The sequence below is a fragment of the Pleurodeles waltl genome, chromosome 3_1, assembly GCF_031143425.1.
Source record: "Pleurodeles waltl isolate 20211129_DDA chromosome 3_1, aPleWal1.hap1.20221129, whole genome shotgun sequence".
NCBI classification, from domain to species: Eukaryota; Metazoa; Chordata; class Amphibia; order Caudata; family Salamandridae; genus Pleurodeles; species Pleurodeles waltl.
In genome coordinates, this window is record NC_090440.1 from 1,894,975,457 (window position 1) to 1,894,987,881 (window position 12,425).

Consider the following 12,425-nt stretch of genomic DNA (forward strand, 5'->3'; position numbering starts at 1 on the left):
TCTTCTTCTAAGACTTGTCACATGTTTGCTTTGTGCTGTGTAAGTGCCACGTGGCCCAATATAATGGAATCTGACTTCCTACTTTGTTCTGCTGTGATTTTCCAGCCTCCATGTGTCCAGGCAATCTGAGAGCATGGTGATTCATAGTCTAACAGGCTACATGGTGGCAAGTCCATGGCCCCAGAACTGATTGTCTCTACAACCCTGGATGATTTGGGATCTCGACGGTGGTACAAGGGCATGCTGGTAGGCAAGTGTTTGAGGAGACCTCGCAGAGGAATAGGTGATGCAGTAAGGCCCATAGTGATGTTTCCCTGAAAGATAGCTGCGGACAAGTGTGGAGAAGTGACAATCTAAAGTTGATACAGACTTGTAATGCTATCATTAGGGGCACTGTTTCAACCATCTTCACTTGTCAGCTGCATCTTGCTGCAGGCAGACTAGCAGTACAGAGAATGATCCACATGCTGAATATAGTGTTGTCTCATCTCTCACTCTCAATAGTTTCATTTGTCCAAAATTACCCTTAGCACGAGCAGGCATATTTGTATATATTTCAGTAATTTTGGCTCATGAGAGTAATGCACTATTACCAAAAGTGCTCTGTTTACTTTGCCATAATAACAAATTCACCAACGCCTATTACTAACTAGAAGCATACATTTCAGAGTAAAACTTGGGAATGTTCGGAAACATCTGCATATGCACTGTACCCTCGGAGTCCGTAACAGTGGTGGAAGACTCCCCAAAATCTCCTCTGCAACCCCTGCTATGATACACAAAATCATTTTGTCTTGCATTATTGCTCAACAAAATAAAACTGAAATAATCCTGAGATACCCCATTCCTAGAGATGCTTTAATGACGTCACAACAAGTAAAGTTTCTGCTACAAGTATCTGTGCAAAAGGTTCGCCATTCATTTGAAAGCCAGTTCAAGTGGAGTACCTCTGTAACCATCATAGGAGATACCAACGTGTGGTTGGTGGAGAGCAGGAGGGAAAATCAATGTTCCAGATTCAGAATGACAAACTTCTTTAAAAAAATTACAATTTTTTTTTACAGAACTATGCCTTTGGAAAGCGATTTGTCATTTTTAATCAAATTACAAAAACGGAGGAACAAAGGCTAATAGGAATTGTCTGGGCATTTATGAAACCGCTGTTTTTGTGCCTTTTTACAGCTAATCAATTTAAGTTTCGGGTGCACCTCTGATGATCAAAATTCCCAACTTACAGAGAAACTAAAGAAACCATGATGCAAGATAAAATGATGAAAGGGAGATCAACTTAAAGGTCTACATGAATGAGCTACTCGTGATGCCAATTCCTAAGGACATTAGAGAGCCAGCATAAGTTGCAAATAACCAGTGTTTTGAACGATCTCCGATGACTCAAAGCAGTGTGTGGCTGAGTAATCCATCCAAATAAACAAATCAAATATGTATTAAAGAATGACTGAAAGTTGGTTAGCATGTGATTTAGGTCAAAGAATATGGATACACTCACCTGGGCTTTCTTACAAAAAAATATAATTACACTTCTCAGAAAAGTAGTTCGGTCTATCTTGTGACATCAAACTCAAATCACAGTTACATGGAGACTACAAGAAAGAAGCACATTCCAGAGTGAAATACAAAAGGGTAGTAAGAACAATGATCCCTCACCTGAGAAATATGGTTAATCGAAGATTCCATCCGCCGAAGTTGAGACGCTTGGATATCCAGCATTTGAAGTACATTATTGGCTAGTGTGTTGATTAAGTAAGCTACACTTGCTAAGGACTGAGTTGTGTAGGCTTTGGTTTCTTCAAGAGCTCGATGCTTATCTGCAGACTAGAAATAAAACAGAAAAAGTCAACAAAAAAAGACAAGTATCATGAATTACATATTTGTGCCTATATTTACAAAAAGTCAGGACATAAAAGCAATCGATCATAGTATGCTTAAAGCACAATTGAAAACCCATATCTTTGAGCATTGCATCAAACTGGTCAACCTGATAAGTGACCAAATAACCGACTGTAAAGATTATTAACAATTCCATACAACAAAGGGATAAACCATGCTGATGCTACAGGATCACACTTGAAAAGGCAGGGAAAAGTTAATTATCTGTAACAATAATTTTCCAGTGAGTTATCCTCCCCACCCCCCACCCCCCACCCCCCTCCCCGGGTACAAAACCCTACAATTGTTTTCTTCCATCTTTCACTTTTTTAATAAACATTTATAAGCAGAATCTACAGAGAAAATACCGGTCAGAACCAGAACTACTGCGCTTGAAGAACTGATGACTTATTCAGGTGTTTTTTTTATATTGAGCTAAGCTTACTTTGTGGGAAGTAAGGTAAACCCTCTGGCACTCATTTTACTTTTCTGTTTTTTTTCCAGATTAGTTAGGCAGCCACAGCTCCAATGTTGAGAGGACAAATGGAGATGGGCAGGATCCATTGCAATATTTGTTTTGTTTCGCCACATGCAGCAAGTAATCCTCTCCAAAATCAAACTTATAATAGATTTTTCCAGGTTACAGGGGAATTCTATTTGTCCAAAGTGAGGGATGGATGAAGTTCACATGTTTGCTGAATGCCTCACAACGGTGTGATGGGCATGGTTTTCTAGTATGCTGGACAACACAATGCCAAGTATGATAGGCTGGCAAGTTAGGAATTAAAGAATGGTACCAACGGAACATGTTACCAAAATATGTCTATCTACAGTTACTACAAGAGTGCACATTGCACACAACTATTAACATCCACCAGACTTTTAGAAATGGCTGGCTATGTTTTTAGTTTGGGTTGAACTTGAAACTGCAATATATAGAGCAAAAGAGGTTTGGAGGCAATAGTATTCACAATGTTATCAATGTGATCGAGGTTTTCCAATAGGAATCAACTTGGACTATTCTTGTATGAAGTGTTTGTGTACCTGGACAATACTGATGTCAGTTTGTGTGTATTGTAACTTTACCTTAGATTAAACTTCATCTTAGATTCTGGGGAAATGTTGGACGTACTTGAGCATCTGCTCTAGCATACAAAGCCAAGCAATAATGAGCACCAAAGTCCTCACTTCCTACCAAGGGGCTTCCTTGTGAATCTCAACACAAATAACATTTTGAAAAACAAAAGCGGGAGAGTGACCTCTTTGATACTCTAGACATGCTTCATTTGCTTTTTGTTAATAGAGTTGCTGGAATCATTCCACAATCAACCTCAATATGAACTGTTTGCCAAAAGACTATTGAATTTCCATGTGCGTAAGAGACCAAAAGGTGTATATATCGGCTAATATCCTTTATTGTTTCAATGTATACTTCAACACCCTCCTCACATCTAACATTTGTAAGATCGCACCAGTGGAGTGTCAAGGTTCCTGAAGATTTCAGATGATGTTAGCCTACGAATGTGGAACTCTGACAACTCAATAAACAACCATGGGTAATGAGAAAGGATGCCCTCAGCACCATCTTGCCCAAAGGAAACCCAAGCTGGTTCACCCACCAATGGTCCTTGAAGTTAACTCATTCTTTTATTTGCAAAAGTGCTCGCTAGTAAGAACACTACTTTCCTAAGATCTCTGTATAGGCTCAAATGTACCATGAGGCCTGAAAACACCACATTAAGTTTTCAGTAGGATGGACTTTAGATTGGAGAACATGTTCTTTGCAAATTATTCAGAAAATCATTTGTGACAGGTACCTTCAAGTAGAATGCGCCAAATACAGAATCTGCTCTTTTCTTGAGAAGCATATCCTGGCCGAAGACCTAAGTGTTGATACTGTAGAAAGTCAGGCACTAGACTGTGAGAACTATCAAAGTGGTGCAAACTCCTGAAAAACTAAAGCAAAACAGTTCCGCAGCTTCACTTAAGGGATGTGTATGAACCATTATGTTGCCTCCCTTCTAGGAATTACAAGAACGCCATTTGTTGACAAGTAACAATCATACACAAGCCTCAGTGTTAATGTGTGAGATAATTATATTGTTTGTTGTCCCTACAGAAATATACATCAAATAATCATAAATGAATAACAGTATGGGCAGTGCAGTGCTCTTGTGGTGTATAAAATCTGTACAGTTGAAACAGATCTAATAAACAGAACAATGGGTAGTCTAGGCATTTAGATTTATTAACAGTAATAGATTCTATATTATTCAATGAAAAAAAAACAAGGGTATATTGTGGACATTTCGACCCCAGGGAATAAGCTCAGCAGGACTCCTCAGGACATCAAGATCACCTGTCTAAATACAAATCTATTAAGACCTGTTAATTTTCACTGGTCGTGAGTACAGCCATGCACACATTAAAGATATGAAAAGTCTAACAAGTAATTAAAGGGGCACACATTTGTAGAATCAATTTTGAATTTGGAATTGGATCTAGACAAATGAGAGGAAGGCTGAACCATCCCTGTTCAGAAATACAAATGTTGGTCACTGTTTCTTAACCGCACATTCATTCTGCAGGGTAGTCTGACAGAGGAAAGATGCAGCAGGGTTGGGTACCGCATTTGCCTTATCCAGTTGTAAGTTTTAAGAATCAATTTAGATCCCAAAGATCTGACCTTCCTCAGAGCTAATCCAAGTAAGGAAAGATGGAAAGGCTTATAATGATGTCCTGGACATACTTATCAACAGCACATTCCATAGAGACTCTAGATCTAGTTGCCTGAATGAGTAAAAATCGAAAAGTAATTTAAAAGGGGATCCCCATTTGTTGACAAGAAATCAAATAATCTTCAGGGCATCTGCATAACCATTATAAACATATGTAAACTGCTAGATTGATAGCTACACGTTATAGAGAATTGCTCACTGCCAAAGTTGCTGGGCTTCCCTGAATGTATAAATGAGACAGTTTTATCAAGTGCACAGCCACCATGTATGATATTCTACCACTTGAGTGTTTTGGAAAGCAAATTAAGAAATGGATGGAAAACGCAGCATTAAGGAATGTTACTGCTCGGAGGCAACACATGAAAAAGCAAAAGTACAACTGCAGCACGCTTGATGGTTGGGGTAGTGAGTAGGTAGACGGATGCTGATTTGAAGGAACATGAGCAGCTGGTGTGGAAGAAAATAGCACCAACATCACAAGAAACTAAAGAAGATGAAAATATATTTAAACCACATATTTTAAAGACAGGAAACCAGTGAAGGTTAGCAAGATGACCCAAAATGTTTTCTTCATGAAGACGTCTTAGAACCAGACAATCTGAATTGTTCCAAGCAGTCTGCAAATTGTGGAGAATATGTTAAGTGACACCTAAGTAGATACCACTGTCAAAGTCCAAATGAGAAGAGATTATTACCCTGAACAACAAGATCAACCTTGTCCTGACAGACTACATTCATGAATGAGCTTGGTCTGTACCACTGTAGTCTTTCCTTGTATCTTTAGGAGGAAGGACTAAAGAGTTAGTCTGAAGGATCTAAGCTCCATGATGTTTGTAGGACAAACATTATTGATGAAACCAGACGTTCACCAGAAAAAACTCCAGATGGACTCCCTACTCTTGAAGAAATGTCTACAATCAGGGTCACCTGGTGTGGGACCAGATCCAATGAGAATCCATTCAACCGATGTCCATCTACCACTAGAGAGACAGAATAGCTTGGGAGAAACCATAATCATGCCTCCAAATGCCCAGCCATCTGACTTTCACTAAAGCTCAACTGCTACACCTCATGTGCAGGTGGGTATGAATAAATGGAAAGATGCAGGTAAGTCAAGGTGAACTAAGAAACAGCCTTTCTAACAAATAGAGAGGAATGCAATTGGATTACATGGATATTCATCTTAAAGTAAGAGGCATCTCTCCTTCAATGGGAAAATCATTGTGTGTTACTCAGCAATAACGTATCACCCTAATGTCAAAGATGTCAAGGACTATTTTACCCAGTTGAATAAAGACTAAGTTGTGCAACAGACTCAAGGAGACCTGCAGAGCAATGGCAGCTCCTGGACCAAGCTGGCTTTCTGTAACCAATCGTCCAGACAGGCAAAGATGCGTAGGGTTTATCAAACAAGTGCCACCATCACCCCAATGCTTACTCTGAAAACCCTTACAACAGACTTCAGCCAGAACAGTACATGGGGAAATATCACACCAAGTAAACTAGGCATCTGCAATTACTTTTCTGATTAGGAAAGTATTTTTATTGGTCCCATCATTACTACAAAAATGTGCACTGCACTGAGGAAGGCAGCAGGGCAACAAAGCACTTTACATGAAACCAGCGACTAAAATAAGCCGCACTTAAGCATGGTTAGGGGTTAGTCTAAGGCATATGCAAAAAAGGGGGGTTTAAGTCTTCTACGGAAGAAGGTGCTTATTATTTTGGGAAAGTGGCTATAGATCATAGAGTGAACATTTTGAACTTTTCCCTTACTATGAATGTGGGGAGGCATACAAGATATAAAATGGTTCTCTTTCTCCTGCTCATCTTTTCTTGTTCACCAAGAAGGGTACTTCACACACCACATCCTCGCAAGGATACTTCGCATACCACACCAAAAAGGGTGGTTACTTCCTCTTAGAGGATCAAAAGATGATCTACACAGCAAAACCATGGGCAACATTTACAGTGAAAAGTTGATAAACTTGAGGGTGTGAACCAAGTTACCTGGGCATCTGTTGTGATTTAGTCCCAGCGGGGAAGAAAATCCAGTACAACTGCCTCCCACCAATATGTGGTGGGCTAAGTGGTCACAAACTAGCCACTATTTATATGGTTGGATTCATTTAATAGCCAGACAAAAAAAAAAAAGAAAATCGCTGTACCTAGTCTTTAGACTCTTTGGGCCTCTGTTGTCAGCAGACTAGTAAAACTGGTATTTGTCTTTAACTGGAATCTACCAATAAGACAGTCTAGCTTGTTCTCTTCACAGAATTTTCTAAAGGCAACTTTATCACTTCTAGGACCACAAAGTACATAATCTCAATCTCTCCATAGGTGCACATCTTTCCCTGAACACCCGTTCAAAGAGTCATGGCTATCCATGGCTTCCTTGGAAACATTTCAGACACTGCTGCAGCCCTACGGACACCTGAAACCACTATATGATGGGGATACCAAAGGAGCCAGGACTGGAGCTATGAGGGGTGAGTAAGTTGAAGACAGGAGAGATAGTAAAGTAGAACAGCATACAGACTAGTGCACACACCAAAAGCATGTGCTTGAGTAATACGACTACTAACAGTGTGGCCTGGGTGGAAGTGGGCTGCGACACCTGAATATGTCCCAATCTGAAGTTACCCGATGGCAAACAGAACCGAACACCAACCCTCTATCACAGTGTAAGGAACAGAGGACAGTCAGCAGACTTTGTCCAGCATGCAAAGAGTGTGAGGAAACCAATGACCACTTGCTCTTCTTTTGTCCCTTCTACTCGATGCAACATAAGCACTGGATAGCCCCCCTTTTTCACTTATTGGGAGTGCGCCAACATAGGGCTGCACTGAGAATTTGCAGGGCCGACACCTCACCCACTATTGTGTGTTCGATCTCCAAGTTCATAGAGAGTGTTTGACTGATTTGGCTCAAAGGAATTTAGTATTCACCCCCTATTTGCTGAGCCCAACCTTTTATCGTAACAACTCTGTTGCTTAGGGTACAGAGATCCATTGTTTCATGCAGAGGCCCTTATTATAGCATTAAGGATTATTTAAATGTGTAATTTCAACTTTATGGATGTTTTAACCTTATTATATGATCATTTTTAATTGTCACTCTAATTTCTGGTTTCAAGATTCTTATGACACCGTTATGTCATCATTTATGTGCACCCACACCGTATTTGAAAAGTGTTTGTTTATTATTTATATCTCTTGCTGAGCTTATGTATTGTATTTCCGTACTGTGACTTTTATGGTCAATGACCGAAATAAAGTTTAACTGGAGTAATTGGACTCGGTGCTTGGGAGCAGGGGCAGAATTGGGCTAAGCACCCTGTGTGAATCAAATATATTGACTTACCATGAAGAATAATATCAGTAAGACTTGTTTAGGAAGGACAAAGAACTAGCACTGCCCCTGATAAACCCTGCTGCCTGACTTACATGAGGGGATGGGATATTGGGACAGTTGGAAGTAGTTTAGATGATGACAGATTTTGTACATTTTGGACTGAACTACCCTGGTGTCTGAAAGATGAGGTTCTGTGAGGCAATGACACGAACAGGCCGTACAATGAAAATAGCAGCATTCCTCTAGTGGTGTGAATGGGAATAAAAGGTATAGGCTAAGAAACACACTAACACTCACTCTGGCCTTTGGTGAATAAAATGAAGGATGCATGTCCACCACAACTGTAAAAGAAACTTATGTTGCAGTACTGTGAAGTGAACTGCAGTCAGGGGTAAACAGAAAGCTGCCCTGACACATACAACCTAGTAAACAGCTTCTGGCTAAGTAGACACAAAAAGGGCAAAAGCATCACAGACAGCGGTGCCAAGATGACATGGTCTAAACTGAATACAATGTTAATGGTAATAAAGAACCCTTGTATCGAAAATATACACTGTGGCGACAGATTTGACACAGCTAAGACTGAACCAGAATGCACTATCAGATAGAGTGACTGAAGTGTCTGGTCTTGTCATGATGTGCCCATCAGTGCTTGAGCTACAAACGCAAGTTGAGAGAGCCAATGATACACCTAGAGTACAGGTTTAAGATTCTGAGGGACAGTCCAGATGAAACAACCTGCAGATCATGAGGTTTCTTGAGACAGTGAAGGCCTGTCGAAGAGATGAGACCTGGAAGAATGGATTATGTCAGTACTTTTTTTTTTTTTTTTTTGTTTTTTTAACAGGACAAACCTTCGCAACCCACCTCACTTTAAACAGACATGAGGTGGGGACATTTTTTATTGTAATAACAACTAGGGCTGGCACTAGATATGGGCAGCTTCCCAGGACACTGTGTTAAGCCCACCAACATGGGGTCTCGCATCAGTGTTCCCCACCAGACCTGGGCCTCACACCTAAGGTGCAACACTGCAAGGCCCTAAGGTGCAGCACTGCGAGGTTCAGGAGAGGGGGAGCCTCTCTTGGGCCCCGCAGGCATGTGTAGCACTGCAAGGAATTGGGGAATTGGCTCACCGCCTCTGGGTCTTGCAGCACTGGACCATGGCTGTGTACAGCTCAGGGGCGGGCCCTTTATTCCCCCAGCCTTGCAGGCCCACACCATGGCTGTAAGGCCCATCCGAATTTGACAGGTTTGACCTGCAATTGGGGATCCTTTTCCTTTGCCCACTCAAAGGCACTACAGGACACGCAATGTTCTGCATTTTGGTGCCATGGTACTAATAACTCTTTCAAAGGACAAGCAAATCTCACTCTTTCAGCTGTGTATGTGCTGTGAAAGAGATGCTTGTCAGCGGCAGGCAGAGAAGCACTTCAGCACAGGAGAGATCCTGCACGGTGAAGCTTCAGCTATTACGCTGTAAACAGGTTTAAATGAGTGAATGAAACCCATTTTTTCTTTTCAGTGTTATATTGCCCAAACTTGGAGGTACTCATTGAAGATCTTTACAGAAGCACCAGTTATATCACACAAGAACACATTCCTTTTTAGGCACAGGGACATTAAGTGATTTGCCCAGAATCGCAGGATGTTTAGCCGATGGTGAGACTCCACCCTGGTTCCCTTTCTAAAGTCGGCAGCTCTGGCTAGACTGCCATATCCTTTCCCCTCCCATACCGATGCTCAGAACCTGTCCAGGTAGTACGCCCTTGGTGTCCATTTCTTACATTAAGCATGTTTACCATTATTGTCAAATTAGCAGATCAGGGAAGAGTATTATTTGCCCAGAATCAAACAGTTTGTTAAATCAGTAGACACAGGACTTCAGTGCACTGCTTCTTGGTGCAAACAATATATATTTACCCCTGTTCTGCATTTAGGATACTATGGGGGTGATTCTAACCCTGGCGGTCGGTGATAAAGCGGCGGCCAACCCGCCAACAGGCCGGCGGTCCAAATAATGGAATTCTGACCCTGGCGGGAACCGCCAACACAGCCCGCCACATTAACACTCCGACCGCCAACCCGGTTACAGACAAACAGCGCGGCGGTCACCGCCAACAGGCAGGCGGCAGACAATGTACCGCCCACAGTATCACAACTCACCAATCCGCCACCTTTTCCGGGGCGGGAGCCCCGCCGATAAAAACACGGCGGAAACAGACTACGGACGGGAAAACGCTCACCAAAACACACTCCACGAGTACGGAGGACAGCATGGAACCCGAATTAAACATCCTACCTGCACTCGTCTACCTGCTCATCTACCACGAGTACGAACTCCGGCGCAGACGACAACGGTGAGTACTGCACCTACGACACACGGGAGGGGGGAGGACGAAAGGTTACGGGCACACACATATGCGACCCCCACCCCCCCAAACTATGTACACACCAATGCAGAGCAACAATGCACAGTGACACCACCCAAACCCCCCTGAAAAATGCAAAGACATAATTAAATTTTGAACCAAATTTTTATATAAAAAATAGACTGAGACGTATCGGCAACTATGCAAAATATCCATAACAAAATAATACTATACACACTGCCATGGCGAACCGAGGCAATTAGTCCGCTACATCCAAGTCAAATGGAACAGTCCGTGGGCTACAGTGTAGCGACACAAGGGCAAAGCCCACACAGGAGACCTGAGTCCTTTGGAGAGAACACTGCAGGGGCATCTGATGAAAATACTACAGGCACCTCAGGGGGAAGGGAAGGGGGGGCACCACAGCCACATGAGTCCACGACGCAAGATCCACGAAGGGGCCACCATGCCCACTGTGCCATCCTGGGGAGTGCAAAGCCACAGTCTCTCAAGTCTCTACAGTGGGTGGGTTGCCCACTGTACCATCCTGGGGAGTGCAAAGCCACAGTCTCTCAAGTCTCACAAGTGGGTGGCTTGCCCACTGTACCATCCTGGGGAGTGCAAAGCCACAGTCTCTCAAGTGGATAACAGTCTCCACTGGTCAAGGAGGAGGCATGGGGGGCACAGTGAACCATAAACAGTGCTTGAGATGAAGGGGCCCAGCGGAGCGGTGCTTGAGATGAAGGGGCCCAGCGGAGCGGTGCTTGAGATGAAGGGGCCCAGCGGAGCGGTGCTTGAGATGAAGGGGCCCAGCGGAGCGGTGCTTGAGATGAAGGGGCCCAGCGGAGCGGTGCTGGAGCCGGCGGGGCCCAGCGGAGCGGTGCTGGAGCCGGCGGGGCCCAGCGGAGCGGTGCTGGAGATGAAGGGGCCCAGCGGAGCGGTGCTGGAGATGAAGGGGCCCAGCGGAGCGGTGCTGGAGATGAAGGGGCCCAGCGGAGCGGTGCTGGAGATGAAGGGGCCCAGCGGAGCGGTGCTGGAGATGAAGGGGCCCAGCGGAGCGGTGCTGGAGATGAAGGGGCCCAGCGGAGCGGTGCTTGAGACGGCGGGGCCCAGCGGAGCGGTGCTTGAGACGGCGGGGCCCAGCGGAGCGGTGCTTGAGATGAAGGGGCCCAGCGGAGCGGTGCTGGAGCCGGCGGGGCCCAGCGGAGCGGTGCTGGAGCCGGCGGGGCCCAGCGGAGCGGTGCTGGAGATGAAGGGGCCCAGCGGAGCGGTGCTGGAGATGAAGGGGCCCAGCGGAGCGGTGCTGGAGATGAAGGGGCCCAGCGGAGCGGTGCTGGAGATGAAGGGGCCCAGCGGAGCGGTGCTGGAGATGAAGGGGCCCAGCGGAGCGGTGCTGGAGATGAAGGGGCCCAGCGGAGCGGTGCTGGAGATGAAGGGGCCCAGCGGAGCGGTGCTGGAGACGGCGGGGCCCAGCGGAGCGGTGCTGGAGACGGCGGGGCCCAGCGGAGCGGTGCATGAGACGGCGGGGCCCAGCGGAGCGGTGCATGAGACGGCGGGGCCCAGCGGAGCGGTGCATGAGACGGCGGGGCCCAGCGGAGCGGTGCATGAGACGGCGGGGCCCAGCGGAGCGGTGCATGAGACGGCGGGGCCCAGCGGAGCGGTGCATGAGACGGCGGGGCCCAGCGGAGCGGTGCATGAGACGAAGGGGCCCAGCGGAGCGGTGCATGAGACGAAGGGGCCCAGCGGAGCGGTGCATGAGACGAAGGGGCCCAGCGGAGCGGTGCATGAGACGAAGGGGCCCAGCGGAGCGGTGCATGAGACGAAGGGGCCCAGCGGAGCGGTGCATGAGACGAAGGGGCCCAGCGGAGCGGTGCATGAGACGAAGGGGCCCAGCGGAGCGGTGCATGAGACGAAGGGGCCCAGCGGAGCGGTGCATGAGACGAAGGGGCCCAGCGGAGCGGTGCATGAGACGAAGGGGCCCAGCGGAGCGGTGCATGAGACGAAGGGGCCCAGCGGAGCGGTGCATGAGACGAAGGGGCCCAGCGGAGCGGTGCATGAGACGAAGGGGCCCAGC

The 12,425-nt window shown here is 45.6% G+C and overlaps 1 protein-coding gene across 21 annotated transcripts in view; it reads right to left on the reverse strand.

The window, feature by feature from the left end:
* The window catches only part of ABI2 (abl interactor 2), a 630,778-nt gene that overhangs the window by 403,030 nt on the left and 215,323 nt on the right, over positions 1–12,425 (reverse strand). For all 21 annotated transcript variants that reach the window (XM_069226020.1, XM_069226013.1, XM_069226006.1 and 18 more), the window contains exon 2: positions 1,666–1,833. In XM_069226020.1, the coding sequence (XP_069082121.1) occupies positions 1,666–1,833 (168 nt within the window). The remainder of the gene's footprint in view (positions 1–1,665; positions 1,834–12,425) is intronic.